Here is a 23531-nt window from a genome sequence, read left to right on the forward strand (position 1 = left end):
TACTGCTAACATCCAAATTTTAAGCTCTTTTTAGAAAACATAATGAACACTTCGTGACAAAATTGAAGGTTCAGCTGAGTTTTTAATCATCAAAATAGGGCCTGCCTTAATTTCAATTTCAGTTCAGTTTCATTCTTAAAGCACCAATAACAGTTCAAATTGTCTCAAGACACTTTATAGAACCCATAAACCTTGTCTAATTTAACAGTTAGTCAAACAGTGCCTCAGGTTACTTTCTTAAATGTTTTAGACTATTATCCACGCACACACTGCTACCTTTCCTCTTTGCTGCCTAGACTCTGTATCACAGCTATCTGTGTTTTATATCCAACTCATTGTCCAGGACACACCACTATCACTGTGTCCTTCACAGTCTGGCTTCTTGGCCTTCATCATTCTTTATCTACAAAGCACTACTGGGTAAACTCTCTTCTTATTTGGGTAGTTTTCTATCACATATCAGCAGCTGTTCTAATTCTCACTCATCTAAATGGCTGCTAAACAGGGTGGACAGGATTTGTTCTGCACTCGATAGAGCAGCCTTCTCCTGTTTTGCTCCCTGGTCCAGTAACAACCTTCAGAACTTCTTACAGAGCTCAAAGCTGCGATCAGAAGATGTGTAACTTAAGAATGCAACTGCTACTACTAAACTGGATTTTGTCTTGTGAATCTCAACCCCCCAGTTGTTTAAATGTGCTTTATTTTTTCCCATTCTCTTTTTTGTAATATTATAATGGGGTACCTTCTTGCTCAGGTCTCCATCCAAAAAGATTTTTATCTTCATGGACTTCCTAGTTGAATTCATAAATAAAGAGTTTCCTCTCTGAAAGATCAGCTGTAACCTTATATTTATTCTTTATCAGAAGTATATCAATGATCTCAGTTTTTTAGTGCTGTAAGAAGCTTCAGTTCCCTCTTTAGATCCACTTCTGACATGAATTCATCATGGACAAAAATGAACGAACTGCAGACTTTCACTGTAACTTAGTTTGAATTTCAGAGATTACACCTTTCAGGTGCTTTTTAAGACTTGTCACTTTATTTTTTGTGTATTTTTAATGAGACACAGATGCTTGATTACATTCATATCTGTTGAATCACAAGATTTTATTGCCTGGACTTTGGTATTTTGTCCATGTGACACAATCCCAGCTGCTCCAGCAGAGGGCCTGCACTGTTTACAGATAACGAAGGCCACAGTGCGCATGCTCAGGCCGGCTTGTGATGCAGGAAGGACAGAGGGGAGGAAGTGGGGAGGAAGGGGGAGGAGGAGGTGCTTCTGTTACTGTACATCCTCGGCAGCATCCAGAGCCGGAGGGCGGTGCAGACCCCTGAAGAAACAGTCAGCCTGCGGATGCTGACCGAAGGATGCGGCGGTCAGGAGAGGCTTATGGAGGGAAGTATCATATGTGGTGATTCTGCTGAAAACAAGCTCAGTGCGCTGCATGCGGAGGAAGGAGCAACTATGAGAACAACAACCCTCCTTTGTCTGGAAAATCTGAATGAATGCAGGAGAAAAAACAGACAACAATAGTTCATTTTCCTCAGGAGGTCAGGAGGGCTTGGTTTCTGGTCTTTTCTTTTTGCCTTTTTAAGAACCTTCTTGGGACACGTTGTTCAGAAGTGATCTGTTGGTCGGTGGGATGAGGGAGACAAAGCAGCACCTGTGAAGCCAAGACTGTGCGTAAACATCCAGCTCAAGATCTGCTAATGAGTGTTTAAAGGCTCAGTGCCAGGGATGACCATGACGGAGAGGTGATGCAATTTCATGAAAGCTGTCACTTCTGATTTACAGCTGAGGCCCGACGCATCTGTCCTCTGCATCTTCAAGGCTGGACATCTCTGAGAGGATTACAGGCCTCAGTAAACAAAAAAAACATTCCAGTGCCGCGGCCCTGTACGCACCGACTGACACCGATCGGGCTGCTTTCCGCCGGTAGATGCTCTTTTCTCTGACGCTCTTCCTGTGCAGGCTCTATCGACATTTCTCCATCATGTTCAGCTCAGACAGACTCACAGTTCCGGAGTATGTGAGCCGCCTGCAGAGAGGGAGGAGCGGCTCCGGAGGCGACCCCAAGGCCATCTCTCCGGGGATCAATGCGGACGTCCAGGCGGTTCTGGAGACCTCGCTCCCCGCCCTGCGCTCCGCCATCAGGAGGCTGAAGTCAGCCAAGGAGACCTCGGATTCAGATGACACCCGCAGAGCCATCGCGGAGCTCTATCAGCTGGTGGAGGAGGCCTGGGTTCTGCCCACCGTGGGCCGTCAGGTGGCCGAGGAAATCTGCAACAGGATCCGGCTGGATGGCGGCCTGGAGCTGCTGCTGAAGCTGCAGCAGACACCTGCCGTGGAGATCACCTATGAGTCTGCAAAACTGCTGGAGCAGATCCTGATCTCAGAGAACAGGTACAGCAGTGGGCACGGTGACAGCAGGATATAGATTGACCTTCGTGTTGTCCTGTGGGTCAAAATTGACCCGTTTTAAAGTTTAAAAATGGGGGGGGGGGGGGGGAATGTTTTCACAGTAAAACTTCTGATGCCCATGCTTTCAACATTTTTGAGAAACCTTTGAACACTTTTTGGTGGGAAAAAATAAATGTTAAAAAATGTTTCTTAAGAACATCTTAGAAAATATTAGACGTTTTACTGATAAATATGTAATCACTTTAGATATTTTTAAGATTTTTGGAGGATTTTTACTCATTTTTAAAAAAATATTTACAAGAATTTTCTTGTCAAATTTGAGTGATTTTTTAAAAATAAACTTCAAAGATAAACTTTTAAGGAATTATTGAAATTTTCTTTCTGAAGGTTTTGCAAATTTTCAGAAATTTTGGGATTTTTTTTGCTGAATTTATGGACTTTTTTCAGACAAGGAAAGAATATTTTTTGATGCCCATAAATGAGGACAACAGGAGGGTTAACATCAGCTCTGCCATACAAATAAGCTCAGTCCATCAAGATTTTAAGGTTTAAGATAGTGACAAATTAAAGTTTATGTTAGTGTACAGGGCAGATGAAACAGGACAAGTAACACAATATAATAAACGACAGCAAGTTTAACTTATAAGCTTTGCAACTTAAGCTGCTGTAAGGTTGTTTTTATTGTTTTGTAAAAGTTAAAGGCTGATTTTTTTCTATGAATTATTTAGTCTAGAAAAGCTAACATGACATACACACGTGGACAAAATTGTTGGTACCCCTCAGTTAAAGAAGGAAAAACCCACAATTCTCACTGAAATCACTTGAAACTCACAAAAGTAACAATAAATAAAAATTTATTGAAAATTAAATAATCAAAAACAGCCATCACTTTTGAATTGTTGATTAACATAATTATTTAAAAAAACAAACTAATGAAATAGGGCTGGACAAAAATGATGGTACCTCTATAAAAGATTGAAAACTATTTGACCAGAGTGACATGATTAACTCAGGTGTGTCATTTAATTGACATCACAGGTGTTTCCAAACTCATAATCAGTCAGTCTGCCTATTTAAAGGGAGACAAGTAGTCACCCTGCTGTTTGGTGAAAAGGTGTGTACCACACTGAACATGGACAACAGAACGCGAAGGAGAGAATTGTCCCAGGACATCCGAAAAAAAATGATAGACAAACATCTTAAAGGTAAAGGCTATAAGACCATCTCTAAACAGCTTGAAGTTCCTGTGACAACAGTGGCTCATATTATTCAGAAGTTCAAGACCCACGGGACAGTAGCCAACCTCCCTGGACGTGGCCGCAAGAGGAAAATTGATGACAAATTGAAGAGACGGATCGTTGGAATTGTATCCAAAGAGCCCAGAGCAACCTCCAAAGAAATTAAAGGTGAACTCCAAGGCCAAGGTACATCAGTGTCAGATCGCCCCATTCGTCGTTGTTTGAGCCAAAGTGGACTTTATGGGAGACGACCAAGGAGGACACCACTGCTGAAAAAAACTCATAAAAAAGCCAGACTGGAATTTGCAAAAATGCATGTTGACAAGCCACAAAGCTTCTGGGAGAATGTCCTTTGGACAGATGAGACCAAACTGGAGCTTTTTGGTAAGGCACATCAACTCTGTTCATAGACTCAAAAACCAAGCATACGAAGAAAAGAACACTGTCCCTACGGTGAAACATGGAGGAGGCTCAGTAATGTTTTGGGGCTGCTTTGCTGCATCTGGCACAGGGTGTCTTGAAAGTGTGCAAGGTACGATGAAATCTGAAGACTATCAAGGCATTCTGGAGAGAAATGTGCTGCCCAGTGTCAGAAAGCTTGGTCTCAGTCGCAGGTCATGGGTCTTCCAACAGGACAACGATCCAAAACACACAGCCAAAAACACCCAAGAATGGCTGAGAGAAAAGCGTTGGACTATTCTAAAGTGGCCTTCTATGAGCCCAGATCTGAATCCCATTGAACATATGTGGAAGGAGCTGAAACATGCCATTTGGAGAAGACACCCATCAAACCTGAGACAACTGGAGCTGTTTGCTCATGAGGAGTGGGCCAAAATACCAGTTGACAGCTGCAGAACGCTCATTGACAAATACAGAAATCGTTTAATTGCAGTGATTGCCTCAAAAGGTTGTGCAACAAAATATTAAGTTATGGGTACCATCATTTTTGTCCAGCCCTATTTCATTAGTTTGTTTTTTTAATAATTATGTTAATCAACAATTCAAAAGTGATGGCTGATTTTGATTATTTAATTTTCAATAAATTTTTATTTATTGTTACTTTTGTGAGTTTCAAGTGATTTCAGTGAGAATTGTGGGTTTTTCCTTCTTTAACTGAGGGGTACCAACAATTTTGTCCACGTGTATTAAAACCATTTGGTTTATAAGTGCAGTTGTCCAAAACTAAAATAGATTGAATTTACATTGTATAAAACAAATAAAAGCGTCCATCCTTGCATTTGAGCAGCTGGATATCTTTGCTTGACCAATAACTTCATGGATTAATTAACTGGCAAAATAGTCGGTTTTGCTTTTAATTAAGCAATTTATTGATTGTCTGAATGCTTCAGCACACTGATTAAACATCATATATGTCTGTTTATTTAATAGGTAGTTTATGAACTAGAACTACAGTTAGTCAAGATAGCAGATTATTATGAGTTAGGAAGTATTAACACATGGCAAACTTCTCCAGGATGGTGTCACATTAGTCTCTTTTTTGCACAAATTAAATGAGAAATCTAATTTTACAAACTTTAGGCTGTAGCAAGGCTATTTTTATTGGCTTGTAAAAGTTAAATTATGTATTTTTGTTTCAATGACCAACTCTGACATATTTGATTGTTCTACTAATTGTTTAAAAATGTTAAAAACGCCTGGCATATAGGTCAGAGTTAACATGACATCTTAAAATTATTTAGTTTTTACATCCAGCAACCTAAAACAATAATGTGGTGAATTTACAGTGATATTAAACAAAGAAAAGCAATCCATGCTTATGTTTAAGCAGCTGAAATCACAATTTTGGGGTATTTTTGCCTCATAAATAACCCCGTCTGTTTATGCCTCATTTGTTCAGTAGTTTAACTCGTCATTTATTAAGTACACTCAGTCAAGCTTACAGATTCTTATGAATTAGGAGGCGTTAACATTTTACAAACTTGTGTTGACAGGGACTATGTAGCACGCATGGGTCTGGGAGTCATCCTCAACCTGAGTCGACAGCAGGAGGATGCTCAGCTGGCTCGCAGCGTCTCCGGCATCCTGGAGCACATGTTCAAACACACCGAGGAGACGTCCGTCCAACTCATCTCTAACGGCGCCCTGGACGCCCTCCTGTTCTGGTGCCGAGGCACGGATCCCATCGTGCTGCGTCACTGTGCCGTGGCACTGGCCAACTGTGCCATGTACGGAGGCCACCGCTGCCAGAGATGGATGATCGAGAAGCAGGCGGCTGAGTGGCTTTTCCCTCTGGCATTCTCCAAAGAGGATGAACTCATTCGCTTCCACGCCTGCTTGGCTGTGACTGTGCTAGCTACAAACAAAGAAATTGAGAAAGAAGTGGTGAAATCAGGAACGCTGGAGCTGGTGGAGCCGTTCATCGCTTCTCTGGATCCGGATGACTTCGCCCGCAGTTTACTGGACAGTGCAGACTGCATGCAGGGGAAGACAGCGTCTGACCTGCAGCACCTCTTACCTTTACTGGATGGAACAAGGCTGGAGGGAAAGTGCATCGCAGCCTTTTACCTTTGTGTTGAGACCAGCATCAAGTCCCGTCAGCGGAACACGAAGGTACAACCACTTAACACACAACCCAACTTTAAATAGCAATCCACTTGTAGTAGCTTCGGTGTGATTAAGCTTTAAATCTGTGCTTCCTTTAAGATATTTCACGAGATCGGTGCAGTGCAGAGCCTGAAAAGAATCGTCATGTACACCAGTAATGGCACAGCTGCTTCCCTCGCCAAGCGGGCGCTGACCATGATGGGAGAGGAAGTACCAAAACGAATCCTGTCTTCTGTGCCCAACTGGAAAACCTGTGAAGTGCAGACGTGGCTGCAGCAGGTTGGCTTTAGTGCCTATTGCGACCGCTTCCAGGTGAGTGAAAAATCAAAGAGAATCTACAGACAGATGAATGCAGCATTCATCCGTCTGTAGGTCTGTCAGTGATGTTTCACTGCTTTTATTATCCAGGAGCTTCAGGTGGACGGAGATCTCCTGCTGAACATCACGGATCACGATCTGAGCTCTGATCTGGGAATGACTGCAGGCCTCACCCGCAAAAGGTAAGAGGAAAAATCCTCTCAGCTCACAGGTCTGAGGATGTGACACTACACTGTAAAAAAAAAAATCTGCAAAAAAAAAAAACTGGCAGCCAGGAAAAAATATGGTTAAAAAAGGTGGAATATTGGAACGTTTAAAAAGTATGAAAACTATGACAATGACAGCAAATATCTGCAACATAATTATATATTTTGCTGATTTAAAAACAGTAAAACAGTGTAATGTTATTGTAAGAGAACAAATTACTATTTGTAAAAACATAGATTTTCAATGTGGACATGAAGTACAAATTTGGCCTGATTTTTTACAGTCTAAATTATTGCTTTTTTGTAAAAAAAAAAAAAAAAAAAATCTAAAAGGAAAATTACAGAAAATTATTCAAAAAAATAAAATAAAGTAACAGTTAAACAAATTACAAATTTTCAATCCTTAATTTACATATTTTTCTTTGAGAATGTATTTTATATCTGTAAAATAATGTTTTTTTTTGTTTTTACAGATTTAAAAGAGTTAAACTGTTTAATTTTAATGGTCACACTTTGTCAAGTAACATACTATGTTTTGTAAAAATTCTGATCTTTGATGAAGACATTAATTATAGTTTTGGCCATCTTTTAAAATTTTAAAATCAACATGTAAATTAGGCTTTTTTTTCTGTGTTGTATAGTTTGTAGTTTAAAAAAAGGAGAAAAAAATCTGCATAACAACAGTAAATTGTTGAATCTTTTTTTTCTTTTTACATTGTGGTCTCTTTTGCTTTCTGTTCTGCCTCACCGTCCAGGTTTCTGAGAGACTTGCGTGTGCTGAAGACTTACGCCAACTACGCCACGTGTGACCCGAACAACATGGCCGACTGGTTAGTGGAGGTGGACCCTCGTTTCCGTCAGTACACCTACGGCCTGGTCCAGTCAGGAGTGGATCGCAACAATGTCCAGCACCTCACCGACTCGCAGCTCCAGCTAGACTGCCGAATAGACAACGGAGTCCACAGAGCAAAGATACTGAACGCGACCCGCCGGCCTCTAAAGCCCTGTCACACAGACGCTCAGCCTGCAGGACCAGACGTGTTCATCAGCTACCGGCGAGTCACCGGCTCCCAGCTGGCCAGGTCAGAACTGGATCAGGACTGGTGGAGGTGGTCTTGTAGTAGGAATATGTGCAGATACTTTACAACTGATTGCAGATGTCGAAACTGATACATGCACATACTTTCTCCACTGAAAATGCAGAGAACATGAGATCTGTCTCCAGTGAAGTTGACATATTATTATAACTGGCAGATGCAGACATTAAACACACATTATAGCCACAGAAAAAGCACAGGTCAGATGTCAGTGAGGTCAAACAGTGTGATTATTTTGTCAGCAGCCTTCACCTTGTCCGTCTCTCTTCCAGCCTCCTGAAGGTGCACCTGCAGGTTCGAGGTTACAGTGTCTTCATCGATGTGGAGAAGCTGGAGGCGGGTAAATTCCACGACAAGCTCATCCAGAGCGTTCAGAGGGCTCGCAACTTCATCCTGGTCCTGTCCGCCAACGCACTCGACAAGTGCAGGGACGACACTGAAATGAAGGATTGGGTGCATAAGGTCAGACGTTTTCAATTCTCTGTATGCCACATTCGAAATGTCAGGTCTCATTGTGTCTAATTTTTGCTGAAAACTTTCAGATCACAGCTTCTTAGCGAGATAAAACAGCAGAGCAGAACTACATGGATTATATCAGATCAAATTGAACCCCCAAAGCAAGTTTAAAAGGCGTGTTCTGTTTGCAAGATCTGCAAAATAACACCATTTATCAGAGCTGGAAACTGTGAAAATAGAAGTATTTTCAACTTTTTGATGGTTCTTCTACTACTGATATATGAAAAACAACCAAATCTAAGCTTATAATCATTGCATTTAATCCAAAACGCTCTATTCTACTACTTCTTATTCTCCTCTCACCAGATTCTATACAAACACAAAAAAATCCTGAGCTCCTGCCAACAAGCCATTAGTGACTCAGCTGGGATGTGAGAAAAAATGTGGGACTTTTCAGCTGAACTTGGCTGTACTGCAGGTTGTGTTTACACAAATCATAGAGGAGACAAATATGGAAATAAATTAAGAATGTAAACAGTAGAATATCTGCGGTATTTAAAGTCACAGTCTTTTTTCCGCAGTATTGGGAACACGTGGGCGCTGGAAAAACGTTCAACATGTTGATTTGAAGTTGTTAAAGTAAAATAAAGTAATTGAACTTTCATTCAATAGTGCGCGATTGAGTTCTCTGTACTATTAGCCAGGGTTGTGCTGTTTCCAGAGCAGTACAGAACTTTATAATGCAGCGAAAAATGAGTCCACGCTGAGGGAAAATGTTCGCCTAGCCGCGCTAGAGAACCCACGGCAACGAATTTAATTCTCTGCCAGGGTGGGTCTAGTTACCCTCCATAAGGCTCGAGGTTGGATGCTCCTAAAACTGGCCGGACCAATCACCATGAAGTGTAGAGTCAGAAGGCGGGCGTAACGAAGTGACGACAGAGGCGCGACGATTCTGACAGAAACAACCGGTGCACAATAAACAGTTATCTTTCGACTCAGCTTTGGCCACAGCCCTTAAAGATTTGAAGCTAAAATTCAACTTGAAAGATAAACAAAGGACGGCACTGAAGTGTTTCATTGAGAAGAAAGATGTATTTGGACTTATGCCGACGGGATATGGCAAATCCTTAATATACCAGTTGGCTCCGCTGGTTGGGAAGCTAATGGGACTTAGCCACAATCCGCCGGTGCTCTCGGAACTACGTCAGCCTATTCGTTGCGTTGATTGGTTGTATACCTACCCAATTGCTGCAGAGGGATTTGATAGACAACCTTTTAGCCCACCTCCCTCCCTGTCGAGCTTCCCTAGACCCTTGTGCCGTCAGAAACATGAGTCTAGCATGGCTAGGCTAGGAAAATGTGACAGGAGCAAAGAAATGCCCCGAGACACTGCTTGAAGTTCAGAAGGTTAAAAGAAGCATGTATATTACATTCAAGTTGATTATTCTGTATTTGTCTCCACTACGTATACGGCACCTGCTCTTTCTCTGAAGGTTACATGTTCTGTTATGTACCTTGATACTGTCAAGAAGCTCTTTTTATATCTTAATGTCATAACTCCTCTCATTAGAATCGCAAAATAGTATCAGCTACTCTCAGCAAACTCACACTGTCTGAGCTGCTGTAGTAAAGCTTACATACACGTTGCAGCTAAAACAAGAGATCAGATGATGTTTTACTTGGAGATGAATCCAGTCATTTGTGCTTTCTCTGGTTGGGATGTTATATCTCATATATTTTGCCTTGCAGGAGATTGTCACGGCTCTGGCTGGTAAGAAGAACATAGTTCCTGTCACAGATAATTTCATGTGGCCCGACCCCATGACTCTACCAGAGGACATGAGAGCTGTTCTCAACTTCAACTGCATCAAGTGAGTCACTGTTTACTCGACTGTAACTGGGGCAGCACATTTTGCTGTTTACCACACGCCACTGGGGGAAATCCATTTCTGCTGATACTCTCAAAACCTCATATTTCTTTCCTGTGCATTTCATCAGTACAAGGGTTAAACGTATTATTTAGGATAGATATTTAGCAGATGAATCATCACATACCTGCTGTCGTCTCTCTTTAGATGGTCCCACGAATACCAAGAGGCCACAATCGAGAAGATCCTCCGCTTTCTGAAAGGACACCAAGACCAAATCGACGGCTCAGACGCCTCCAAAGGGCAGAAGAAGAAATAACCTGACATAAACGCAGTTAGACCTCAGCTATAAAAACGATTTGTGACGCCAAATTCCACATGTTCTTTGGTAAACTGTCCAGCAGCTTTCCCTGCTCTGCCCAAATGCATGTGAAGTGAACTAGATTACACGTTCACCAAACGCCTAATATCGATAGACTCACTTAAGTATGAACAATAGTTTAAAAACTATAGGATTGTATATAGTGAACTGTAAGCCTTTAATGTTAGCTCCTCTCATACTGCTGTATATGTGTAATAAGGCACAGTATACGCCTTCTGTATCTCAGGAAACTAACTGTGATCAGCCGTCACTGGCACCCAGCAAACAGCAATCCACTAACACTTCAATCTGCATTCAAGTTACTTTATATGTAATCATCTTTTCTTTACCGTGGACACATTAGAAGGACCAAAGCTGATCTCAGACTTTCTGACATGTCTGTTTTATTGAGTTTTGTTGTATTAAGTATGATGGGAAAGAAACCTTTCGTAGCAAATTTACTGATTTGTTCATGATGAGAATGTGGATGTCGACTAAGCCGCAGTCATGATGGAGTATTGAACAGGAATAAAGTGCAGATGCAGTGAAAAGTATCCATGTAGTATTAAAATCTTTCTGTTACTAAAGCACATTAAAGTGACTTTGACATGCATTAACCTACAGAACTCAAAAATACAGTTTTACGACTGCTGTACTGCAAAACATTAAACGAGACTGTCCTCACTGAAAAAATGACCACATAGGTCGTCTGTACACGCCCGTATTACGACCGAGTGTTACGTTTTGAAGTTAAGCGACCTCTAGCAGTTGAGTAAATATCGACACTCCGGTGTCTCAGCTGAAACGTCATCATGAACAAACTTTTACCTAACATTAACCCTAAAACCGTCTTGCGAAAGTGAGGGAAAAGCCCTTTCGCGTATTAAATCCCGTAATGCCTTCCTGTCTCCCGTAGGGGCGCTAACCTAAATACGCTCTCATTGGTTGTATTCAGGGACATGTTACATACGACCTGTGTGGTCGTATGAATTTGAGGACTTGTTGCATTAAACTATCATTTAATACTGCTGACTTGAATTTTTTTTCACCCCAGTGCTGAGTCCTTTGGGTTGTTATTTGTCTGCTTGGAAACTGAAAATGTATCCTTGTTTAGCACAAATAGCTCCAGCAATCACGAAAAGTGCAAAAGGTTAGTGAAAATGAAAAACATCTTGCTGTGATGATGCTGAGATAAATATGTGATTCTTTCTTTAAGCCCAGCAAATGAATCCCAGGCGTTGTCGGGATGTTTTGCTCAAGATTATTGTTCAAAAAATTCCATTTAACTGGCAGAATATGTTTTTTTTTTTTGATGCAGCATCTTCCAGCATCTGTAAGGAACTCACCTTATAGACGTGTAATGACAGATTAAACTAGAACTCTTTTCTTCAGGGCTTTTTTTCTGACATTGCCTTAATATTAGTTGCCTGTAATGCTCATGCTCCATAAAAATGTCATGATTCTATTTATTAAATGTGCTCTGTGTATTAACATTCCTTTTATTGTCTAGCAGTATCACACAATGTTACGCGTTTTATGAAAGAAAAATTCCCACATTCATTTGAAACAGAACAGTCAACAATAAAACAGATTGTACAAAAAAGTGAAATTCTTCATGTTTATTTTGCCCACTTAAATGTGGCATACAAACAGAAATGAATTATGCATCGTATTTTTCACAAACTTTTCAAAATGATCCATATTTTGATTATGATGAAGGTTAGACAGCTTTGTTGTTCAGTTTTGTTACATAACATCATGGCTTTGACCACATTATCCAACCAAACTGCAGTCAAATGTCACCAATAATCTTCATGTTGATCAGTTCACTGTAGCTCAATACTTCACTTAACCTTCTAAAATGGTAAATGGTTGTATTTATATAGCACTTTTATCCAAAGTGCTTTACATGATATGTCACATTTACCCATTCACACACTGATGGCGGGAGCTGCCATGCAAGGCGCTAACCACAACCCACCAGGAGCAATTAGGGGTTAGGTGTCTTGCTCAGGGACACCTCGACATGAGCTCGACGAGCAGAGGATCAAACCGGCAACCTTCCAGTTACAAGACGGCCACTCTACCCACTGAGCCATGCCACCCCCCTTCTAACTTCCCTTGGTGCATTTTAAAGCAGATTTGGTTTTGTGTTGTTTCACTGTGGCGCTGGGTCGTGACCCCTGTGTTCATGTTGGCTGTGTTTCTGTGCTTTGGGACTCTCCGGTGTTGAGGAGGGCGGGGGGGATCTTCAGGGAGTTTGGTCTGTGTCGTGTGTTTTATTTAAAGAGGAAGGGGGGTAAAGATGAAACTCAATAAATCCTGCTGCCTCTACAGTTTCACTCTGTGCTGTGGATCACTAAGAGCTGGGTTTGGACACGTTTTGCACAGCTTAGAGTGACAATATGACTTATACTGACTTCGCTGTTTGAGGGTTTTATTTAATATGTCCACAAACAGGTTTGGCCTTGATGTTAACATGGATGACTCTCCAGTGAAATCAGCAGAGTATTCAGATCTTTTAGAAAGTAAAAATAAAATACCAGTGTACAAATGTCACATGTACAAAGCCTGTATTCAAAACTATATTTGCATGAATGCACAAAAAATATCAGCATTAAAATATATTTCAATCCTAAATGCTGAAGTACTCATTATGCAGAGTGACTTATTTGATAATAATGTAAATTATTGGATTGTTAGCAGATGCATTAGTGTGTACATAATTTCACTGGTAAAAATGGGGCTCATTTAAAAAAATTCTAATTGTAATATTTCATCAAAATCATTTTGTTCTAGATGTCTCATTTTAAAAAAAAGAAATCACCGTAAAAACAGTTTGTAGCAGCACGATTCAGTAAAAACAAAAAACAAACAAAAAAAAAAACTCCTCTGCACACCTAAAAGCCGACAGTGATTCAGCAGTGACCAAAAATTACACAACACACATCTAAAGCGTTTTTGACTAAACCGACTGCGGGAGCAGTGTGTGAGCAGCTCGATAGGAGGCTAGCGGCTAACGCTAGCCACCGTCAGATTGGAGCGTTTCACCGCACTTAATGTTTTTGTGAGCGCTGTTTCACCGCAATGTTTTGTGGACCAAACAGCGTTGCAACGTGTTGTCATTTCGGACTGAACACGGGACAGTGAGTAGACTTGGCCATGTGTGTGTATGGGTGTGTGCACCTGAGTGAGTGTTCATAGAGCATAATTCTATTGTATTGACTTTGTGGGTTTTGAAACGGTGGGATAAACTGAAAGGGAAATATTGCTGTTTATTGTGAGAGAGAAGGATTTAGTTTAACATCAGAACTGGTCATTAGGACCACCCGGGGTCACCTATCTGAACAGACAATTAGTTTTTGGGAAAGTTATTTCTTTTTACGTTTTCTTGACTTACTGGTTGTGTATGTATATATATGTTTGTGTTGTATTAAATCCGACCTCTCTTTAGTTCATTTGGCCAAAAAGAAAAACTTTCTCTGGAACTCATTATTTTGATATCTATTATTTATTTAGTAGTTTCTGGATCACCCACCATTCTGGGGGTGATCACCTCAATAGAGTGGCTGCATACGGGTGCTACAATAACTTTAGCTGTGTTTCTACTGTATTAGTCATTAGTTTAGAATAGTGCATTCTCATACAAGTCACTAAGACTTATTTCAAGAAAAACACAAGCTTCGTTCATTCTATGTATCATTCAAATTAATGACATTAGTGAATCACATTCTGTCCCTTTTTTGGTAAACAAACACAGGTTGAGTTCAGTCTTCATGGTAGATTAAGATTTTCAGGTAAAGTTATACCTCCTTCTGTGATATTACTTCAGTATTAAGAAATGAATATTTTCACTGGTCTGAACGTCTCTCCTACATAAATCAAAGAGCAGCAGCATTATACAAAATAAAATTACATCACAGTTATGTATAACAAAAGATTTGAGTTAAGAATTTTGAATTTTTGGTAAATCTTGCCACAAATGCTGTGATAACTAACAAATCAAAAGTACCTAAACACTTAAATGAAATGTCAGTTTGATTTATTCAAACTGCTAAACATTATAATGTCATCATTAGGTTATCTAATGAAATAACTGAATGTTTTTTAGAAACTACTGAGCTGGATATAAACCCAACACTTTCATAATAAAAGCTCCTTAGCTGTCCATTTCTGCACATTATTATCCTGCATTTAACCAGGTAAAAGTTTCACTGACATTAAAATCTCTTTATCAAGTGTGTCCTCGACAGGAAAGCAGCAAACATTGATCCAGCAATATACACTAACAATACAGACATTAAACTTTCACAAACTACAAACAAATACATGCAGTATCCAGTTAAGACTTGTACTTTTTGTCCCTTTTGTCATAACGCACATCATTATATGAAACAAAAACAGTCACACAGAAAACTGCATATTGATCAATCAGATACTTTTTGTGTATCTGAATTCTTTCGGTAATGAAAACGTTTACTAACAAGACACTGGTTTGAATAGTAGTATTTGTAAGAAACTATTAGCAGAAAGTGTGTCTCACTTATTAATAAGTAATAATCAGGAACCCCACCTGCATCACAAATGATCTAAAATAGAAATGTAAGGCGGCACAGTCTTTGGCACGTGAGCTGTGTTAAAAAAAAAAAAAACCGTACTAAATAGCGTTAAAAATTGTACTGAATAGTGTTCATTTGTAGAACTGTGTTGATAAAATAACTGAAGACTGTCAGTTTTTAGTACCAGACGAAGCGAGAACCTCGACCGGCTCGGTAAGACAGAAGAGTTTGAGCAGTAATGTCAGTCGGGAGCTTGATTCTTCATCCTTTGGTGGAACTAGTCACCTGTTCATCACCGTGTCAAGATCAAAAGTGTCTCCCAGCATCACAGACAGACATGATGCATGTCTCTGTGTCAGACCTGCTCACCTCGTACATTCACAACAGGATGAACTTTCATTCTCTGACAGGTCAGGACACTGTGGAGTCTGCATGGTTTCTCCTCTGGTCTAAACATTGCAGGGTCCTAGAAAGACAAACATGAAAACGATGAACATTTTGTGATTCTATTTTAGAAGGTGTCATTTTTTTTCCTTCACAGGCAATAGGAAAAAAACAAAAAAAAAACAACAACAACAAAAACAGAATCAATCAGTTGATCACCAGCAATGCATGATGACTTCTGATGCAACGACAAAATCCTGACATTTCTGGAGCTAGCCTGGTTTCAAAAAAAAAAAAAAAAAAAAACCACACAGAATTTTGTTGTTCCCCAAGTCATTGCCTAAGTCATTTAGAAACTGGCTTGACAGCAAGACGTTTGATAGAACATTTCAATTGAATTGGGCGATGTTGCTTTTGTCTGGTTTTAAAGGTTTATTCTGTGAACAAATGTGTGGTTGATGGTGATGTTTATCAGTCAGAAAGGCTGAATAAATTAAATATAACAACAATACATTTAAATTACAGATCATGAACTGTACACAACATATCGCCATAATGTACTGAATATTTATGCAACACTGACTTAATACTTTAAGTTTATAACGACCCTAATTTTGTGATGACAGATGCCAGGGATGTAAAAAAACAAACCCAAAAAACAATTGTTCAGCTGTGACAAGTATTTCCCATATCAATACTGAAGCTATTTTCTTCTATTTCTTTCTGCTATATCTCAGTATTTTGCAGCGTTTCCAATGTACTTATGTAGTTTGCAAAGAGACAGGTCTGCTCAGCTGATAAATTATGCACTGGCAAACTAATTCAATGCTGATTTACATTAGCGTTAATATAAAAGTGAGCAATTTATGAAGCATTGTAATAGACTGTCATAATAAAAAAAACTACTTGCAAACAAACGTGTGTACCATATTTTAATAAATAGGTGCATTTCTATAGAGAATGAAGGCTGGTACAAAAATACTGTTCAACTTTTAACTCCTCCTCTTGTTTCTGCTGTCCGCTTGTCCTTTTTTCAGCCACAGTTCATCTCAAATAAACCTAATGAGACGAGAGCAGACTCACCCGATTATCCCAACAGGGATGAAGAGGATGATGGCAGCAAAGAGGAACGGGAAGCCTTTCATGAAGTGCAGGGTGGCTGGATAGAGGGAGTTAAAGATCCCGCTGCCCACCAGGAAACACAAGCTCTCCACACAGGCCACAGAGGCAAACAGGGCACCTGGGAGAAAACACAAACACCCATTGTGTAAACATCGCAGGACACGAGCTGTCCCTTGTGACAAAGGAACATGTGCTTCCAATTAAACTGCAATGTTGCATTACTGATCTAATTAGTTCATTGACTGATTCCACCGCTGCACAGCTGACACACTGAGCCTGCTCTCATTTCCAGATTGCATTTGGTGTAATAATACAATTTTCCCCTCGGTTTTAAACATGCATAGTATTACACATAATCAGTGACTGACCTTGCTCTGATGGATCCACCAGCTTGGACAGCTTTGACCTGAGCACAGGCGTCGAAGTCATGAAGAGGAAAGACAGACCATAACCTGGTGACAGAAAAATGTAATTGCTCAGTATCATCTGTAAATCAAGTATTTTGAGGTGAGTTTTGTCTTCTATACTTTTGCATAACTACAGCAGCTTTAGTCATATCCTTTCATAAGGTTGCCCATATGATGCTGCACAGTTGTTTGTGAACTATGTTGATTCATGCCAAGAGCTACAAGCAGAGATGATAATGAGGTTTTTATTGGCTTGTAGTCAAGGTTGCCAACATACATACAGTCTGCTCAGTGTGTCACCTGCTGAGCTGTACCTATGGCAGCATGTGTTTAATAATGTTAGAGGTTTTTCACCTGTATAGCCTGGAAAGCACAAGGCAACATTACATTTGAAGTTAATGGTACTAAATTGGGATTTTGGACACTCATCGCCTATTACTTCAAGGCATAAGCCAAGAAAAACCTTTAACTTGTCTCCCATTAAGTGCTGTGTGTCATTCTTCTAAACATAGTATATAATGCTTCATAAGATAAAACTGATTTTGTGCCGTTATTGTTTGTGCTACAGTCACTTGGTTTTAAAGGATAATTTTTAGCCTACAGTCAGTGTCTGCAAACCATCTGGAGCATATGAACACCCTGTCTTTCTGTATGAAGGAGAAAAATCTGCATGTCTTTTAAAATAACATTTGGGCTGCACTGTCATTTCATTTATCATCACTTAGTTCCAAAGTCAACAAACCGTCTTTATGTTACTAACAGGCTCCAGAGCCTCTCACCTGTGAACATGAGCTCCGTGGTGTCAGCTACAGAAAACACAATAAGCCCAATGATGTTTGAGGCCAGACCCACGAGAGCCACCCAGGAGTCCTCCAGACAGCACTGCATGATCTTCAGCCCCAGCAGACTGGTCAGGTAGCCCAGGTTCAGAGCAGCTGATCCAAAGCCAATGAGCTCCGACCCCCAGCACAGCGGTGAGCTCAGCTCATACAATATGTACAGGTCTCTGACGCCGAAATGAACCATCACCACCAGAAAGAAGCACAGCGTGTAAAGCCACAGCTTGCATCTGTGAAACCCTCCACCAGACTCGTTGCTGCTGCCTCCCGTTGAGTAGAGGTGCCAGACAGCTTTGTGGTGGTGAGTGGAGAACAGCTTGGCAGTCGGGACTTGGGAGACAGACTCGCAGACGAACAGGTAAGTGTACAGAGCTGAAGCCAAGTTGGTAGCCAGGACCAGCCAGAAGGGGTTGATGTAACTAAATAAAGTTAGAAAAATCATGAATGTAACACATCTTCATTTAATAATAAAAAAAGAATAATACATCTATTTACATAGTATCTTTTGAAACAAAGTGCTTTACAATCAAACATCAAATTAGACACATGATGCGAACAACAAATAAGATCCCAAATACACAATATAAACAAGATAAAATTGCTAAGTGACATCAAGGTCTTTTGTCCTGCATATGTAAGACAACAGCTGGTGTGTTTAAATGTCAACAAAACAAATTACGACTGTTGTTAAAGTAATGTACAAGTGTAAATATTGGGATTACAACCCTTTAGTATGTTTTATGGTGTCATTTTACTTGAACAATTTACAAATTAGGGATCAAAACCCTCCAACAATTATATAAAACACTACTTTACCTGACTATAATACATATTAGGGCACTGCAATGTCATTAAAACTGGAGAATAACCTAACTAATGTGATAATACAGCTAAGATCCTACAGTATTTCAAATAGTGTCCTACGGTATTTAGGTAGCACAGATCTGGATTCTGAGCCAAGCATCAACAACTCTTACCCTTGTGCCCGCCTCCACTGTCCTCCGATGATGCTTGCCAGCATGCCTGAAAGACCCAGACAGGCCTCCAATATTGCCACCCTGAAGGTGCGAGACCGCCTGTCACTGGTGTCGGCCACATATGCGAAGCAGCCGGCCAGGATGGCATTAAAATCACCTGAAAGGCCACCGAGCAGCCTGCCCAGCAGAAAGTAGACCACAGGCAGCTTGAGGTACATCACCACTAGGTAAACCACCGCCTGCAGGGCCAGGCCCAGGTTGGGGAAGATGAGGACTGGTCTGCGGCCTGCGAAGTCGCTCCATGAGCCCAGGAGAGGAACCACCAGCAGACCAACAGAAAAGCCTCCCAGATTGATGTAGAGGTTCCAGTGGGCTGTTAAGGTTTCTACCTCCTGAAAAAACACGAGTAAGCCAGGCCAATCAGACTGAACAGAGACACTGTGATAGCATGTGGAGAGATTCATGTTGTTGCTTCTTATGTCCAACCTAGACACAATTTTGTCTGTCAGTTGTGTGTGTGTAATCAGATGCATGTAACTGATAATCTAATCAGTCTAATAGACTGCTGGTGCACCACTTCCTTCAAATTTTGCATGTAGATCATATTCTTTTTGCTTTGTTTCAGCTTTTGTTCCTCTTCAAACTGTTTGAGGGTTAAACACAGTCTTTTCTCGTGTTTAAAAGGGTGTCTTTTTTATTTCCAATAATTCCGTTTCACTGAATTACTAATGAAAAATGCCTCTTAATCTACCTGTAATATATTTTTTATTATGGCTTTGCCTTTAAGCTGCCAGAGTGATTCATGTTTTTTTTATGTGTTTGAATCATTTTAAAGTACTTGTCAAGGTACCACAAACATGACTTGTATGTCTTTACTATCAATACCATTCTGAATTTATTTAAGGGAACCACTAAACAGAGAAAAAGGAACTGCAGAATAAAAAAAAAAAAAAAAAAAAAAAAAAAAAAAAAGTATTTTGGTACTCGCCCTCCAGTTAAACCAAAATATAGAATTCATTCATAGTGTTGAAATTAAAACTGAATGACATCCACAAAGTTACACTGTGATAATGTTGACAGATAATGATATTGTACTACAAGCCAAGTTAAGGAATAACTTCTATATATTGTTTTATAAAAACAATGATGTGATTTTCTTTTCTGTGGTCTGTACCAAACAAGCATAATACCTTTTGTGATTTGAAAATGTGATTTGTAGGTCAGGGAACTTCTATAGAACCATAATGCTTAATTTATAATGATATGTTGCAACACATTTTACCTTTATGAAAAACTTGCAGCTGCTAAGATTCAGATGTTGAACTTGACCGTATTAGAATTTTGGTAATATTTATACTAGTTCTGAAGTTGTAGTTGAAATTGTAATTGCAATTTTAGTTGAATTATATACTTTCGACTGTAACCCAGAGATATTGCACACTTTTTTCACAGCAGGGTAATGAATAACATCAATAAAGGCTGTACTTTATTTAGGTGAAAAGATTGAAAGTGCTGACACACTGGAAAGGATTCCCAGGATAGTGATTCAAACAACGCCATCATTAATGTCAGTATCCCACATGAGCTTTTCCTCTTATAGTGCACCCTTGTACGCAAGTCAACTTACTTAGAAGGATTAAGACTGTTTAAAGATCAATTTGTGAAACCTGTGTTTTGTGTATGAAAGCAAAAAAGGCTTTACATTTTTCTATCTCTGTCCAAGCTGCACATTTAACAAGCAGACTTATGTAACTGTTATATGGTGAAAATCCATTTTTATTGCGTTTTGTGGTTGTCTTGTAAAATTAGAGGTGGAAAGTAGAAGCTGTTTAGATATGAGGACATTTCTAGCCTTCCAGTTTTGCAAGACTGGAAGAATTTTGCTCAGTTGCTACTTTCTAACTTTAATTTTGATGGCGATGTCACCAAAACAGATTGATACCTCAGTGATTACGTTACAATCAGTTGTGATTGTATGTCCACAGGACAGATCTCTGTAGACATGGTGGAAAACTTAAGACTGATTAAAACCAGTTTCAAACTGTGTGCTATACAGTGGTTTTATATTGAATGTTGTGATTTAGTGCAACCTAAACTCTGCCTGTGTTTACATCTGTTTGCTTCTCTCCTGCTCTCTGTGCTCACATAGATTGTATTTTAATACAGCTGAATTCCCAATAAGCATATTTTGCTGTGTCTATTGTCAGACAAAGGAATGAGTATGAAACAGTGACTAAAAATGCAGTCCTTTAAAACTACACATTTCTGCACTGCTAAACAATTTATTTTATAAGTGCAATGTCATCTCACAAACTCACCAACACAGCAGTTAAAACCACAGGTGTGTCGTAAATTTTGACAGTTCAATGTCACATGATTGCTCTGAGAGAAAGTCCTAGTCTCACAAGGAGGACAAGTGTAACAGCAAACGTTTATTTAGAACAAGACTAAAGCTTAGAGCTATAATTTCATCCTAAATTCAACTGTCTGTTGTATTTTGAACAGAAATTTTTAAATTCACATTTAGGGACTTGGGAGACTTATTTGCTGAAAGGGGGCATAATATGGGACATTTAAAGTTTCTAACTTACTGTCAAACCTGCACATTTAACAATTGTGTTAAACTTACACCAGTAAAAAGGGCAAATGCACTGCTTTCCCCCTCCACACAGACCAACTTAACTTAAATGCCCCCCTGTACTGACTGTTTTTCGGGTACCTTCTGGAGCGGGTCGGGGGGCAAGGAGGTGTTGCCGCACTCCGACCTCTTGGAGCCGTTGTAGCCGAGGTCCTCACTGATTCGGTCCCACAGATACTGGGTGGACAGAGGATTCTGCAGGGCCAGAGAGAACATGGAGAGGAACATCACCGGCTCCACAGACACCGGCAGCCAGCATGTAAACGGTGGGCGGACGGAGCTGGACGTTGGCTCACCGGCCTCCTTTTTGTGGTCGAGCGTGTCGGACAGTTGGTCGTCATTTGATGCGGCGTCGAGGACATCTCCGGGGAGTATTGCCGCCGTGTCCGGCTCGTCCATGGCGAACGGAACAAACTAAACGTTAGTAACCGGTATGTTTTCACAGTAAATATGGTGGAGACTTATGAGTGAAAAGCGACGCGTTGACATGAAGCGAAGCTATAGCCGTGTAGCTAACGAGCTAGCTAAAGATGCTAACGCAGGTCAGTTGACGGTGCTTCTGTGTCTGTTAGCTTTCATAAAACGAGCAGCTTAAAGTCAACTTATTTGCCAGCTCAGGAAAAAAAAAAATAGAGGAAGCAATACCAGTGCTGGATTATAGTGTGGACTCAGCAACCTCATCTGGACAAAGGGGTGTACTACACTTTAATTTTCTGCTAACCTTCACAGTGGCAGATAAGCATGTGTCCCCTTTAATATTTACCATACATGCATTCATACACCACCCCAAGAAAAAAATAACATAAAGGAGACATTCAGAATGTCTTGAACATGAGCAAAAATGGTGCTGAAATACATTATAGTTTACTTCTTAAATACATAAATCAAATTTATATCGTAATATACAATCTCCTCTGCCAGATAAATTTCCAACAGGTAGCATAGTGGATCACAGAAATATGAATATCAGGAGGTTTGTTATGCAGTTGTATTATAGAGGCTATTTTAAAAAAATCAATGTGATATAATAATAAAGAAAGCAAATACTATTTTCGCTTCTAGCACCAATTATCTTATTATGTTGAATTAGGTGAACTACTTTAATGTCACTTATTTACCATTTTATATTTTGAATTTATTGACATTACATTGTAGAAATCTGCTTTCACTTTAACACAAGAGGACTTTTTGGTAATTTTTTTGTCTTCTCCAGTACTGAGATAATTGGTCTGCCTTGTTTACAAGAGTGTTGGTCAAGAAAAGCCATTGCTGACTTTCACGAATTTTAATATGCTGTTGTTTTATAGAGGCCTTTTGAAAACTATGTCAGTATGATAGTAAATAATTCAAATACTGATATACCTTGGCTCCTTATTTCACAGTGTTTCACTTGACTAACTGTGTGACTTCTACCATCAGTTCACTGCTCCTGTGTTGAATTAGGTGAGTCGCTTTAAACGGGGTGAATTCTTATGCTGTCATTTATTTTATATTTTCAATTCATTGCTATTTTGTTGTAGAAATCTGCTTTCACTTTGACATGAAAGGGCCTTTATTGTAAATTCTTGTCAAAAAAGCCAACTTAAATTGACCATAATTTCTTGTTAAAAGCTTGAAAAGAAGAAAACTTCCAAGATGGATGAATATTTTTTGTAGACACTGCACAAACTCTCTGGTTATCATTCTCCGGCACTAAAATAAGCTCTCCTACTGCTTCCCTTATATACATATCATGTATAGTACATTTTACAAGAGAGTGGTGTTACTGAAAGTCTTGGGGTGGCACAGAAAAATCAAAAGCCATAAATGAGTTTTAGGATTGTTTTTGTGCTTCTGTTTTATAGAATTTATTTAAAAACCATGTCAATCAAATACTGCTATACACTGGCGCCTTATTTTACAGTGAATTGTCTGATATACACAGAGTAATATGGGTACAGTTAACATTCTGGGGCCTCATTTATAAAACATTGCGTAGGATTCATACTTAAGTTTGCATACGCTGAAAATCTGAAATGGGCGTACGCCCTACGCCCCTGATTTATAAAACTGTGCGTAAGCACAGCTGCACGCA

General features: G+C 39.8%; 2 protein-coding genes across 3 annotated transcripts; one reads left to right on the forward strand and one right to left on the reverse strand.

Annotated features, from left to right (window-relative positions):
• The first annotated feature begins 1230 nt into the window (after positions 1 to 1230).
• On the forward strand, positions 1231 to 11559 carry sarm1 (sterile alpha and TIR motif containing 1). The gene is made up of 8 exons (XM_022210767.2): positions 1231 to 2404; positions 5613 to 6231; positions 6325 to 6537; positions 6634 to 6725; positions 7505 to 7831; positions 8119 to 8308; positions 10052 to 10173; positions 10378 to 11559. Exons 1-8 carry the CDS (start codon positions 1941 to 1943, stop codon positions 10487 to 10489), a joined length of 2139 nt encoding a protein of 712 aa, XP_022066459.2. The 5' UTR covers positions 1231 to 1940; the 3' UTR covers positions 10490 to 11559.
• Positions 11560 to 12135: 576 nt separating this feature from the next.
• On the reverse strand, positions 12136 to 22500 carry slc46a1 (solute carrier family 46 member 1). 2 transcript variants are annotated; one of them, XM_051957800.1, is made up of 7 exons: positions 21754 to 22500; positions 21539 to 21652; positions 18820 to 19211; positions 17783 to 18261; positions 16965 to 17048; positions 16558 to 16714; positions 12136 to 15556 (listed from the first exon to the last, which is right to left on the reverse strand). In XM_051957800.1, the coding sequence occupies exons 1-7, from the start codon at positions 21817 to 21819 to the stop codon at positions 15502 to 15504; spliced, it is 1347 nt and encodes a 448-aa protein (XP_051813760.1). In that variant the 5' UTR covers positions 21820 to 22500; the 3' UTR covers positions 12136 to 15501. The 2 variants fall into 2 exon arrangements, with proteins under 2 accessions (XP_051813760.1, XP_022066451.2); XM_022210759.2 differs by having other exon boundaries at positions 21539 to 22491.
• Positions 22501 to 23531: the final 1031 nt, after the last annotated feature.

Source organism: Acanthochromis polyacanthus, chromosome 13, assembly GCF_021347895.1.
Source record: "Acanthochromis polyacanthus isolate Apoly-LR-REF ecotype Palm Island chromosome 13, KAUST_Apoly_ChrSc, whole genome shotgun sequence".
Taxonomy (NCBI): domain Eukaryota; kingdom Metazoa; phylum Chordata; class Actinopteri; family Pomacentridae; genus Acanthochromis; species Acanthochromis polyacanthus.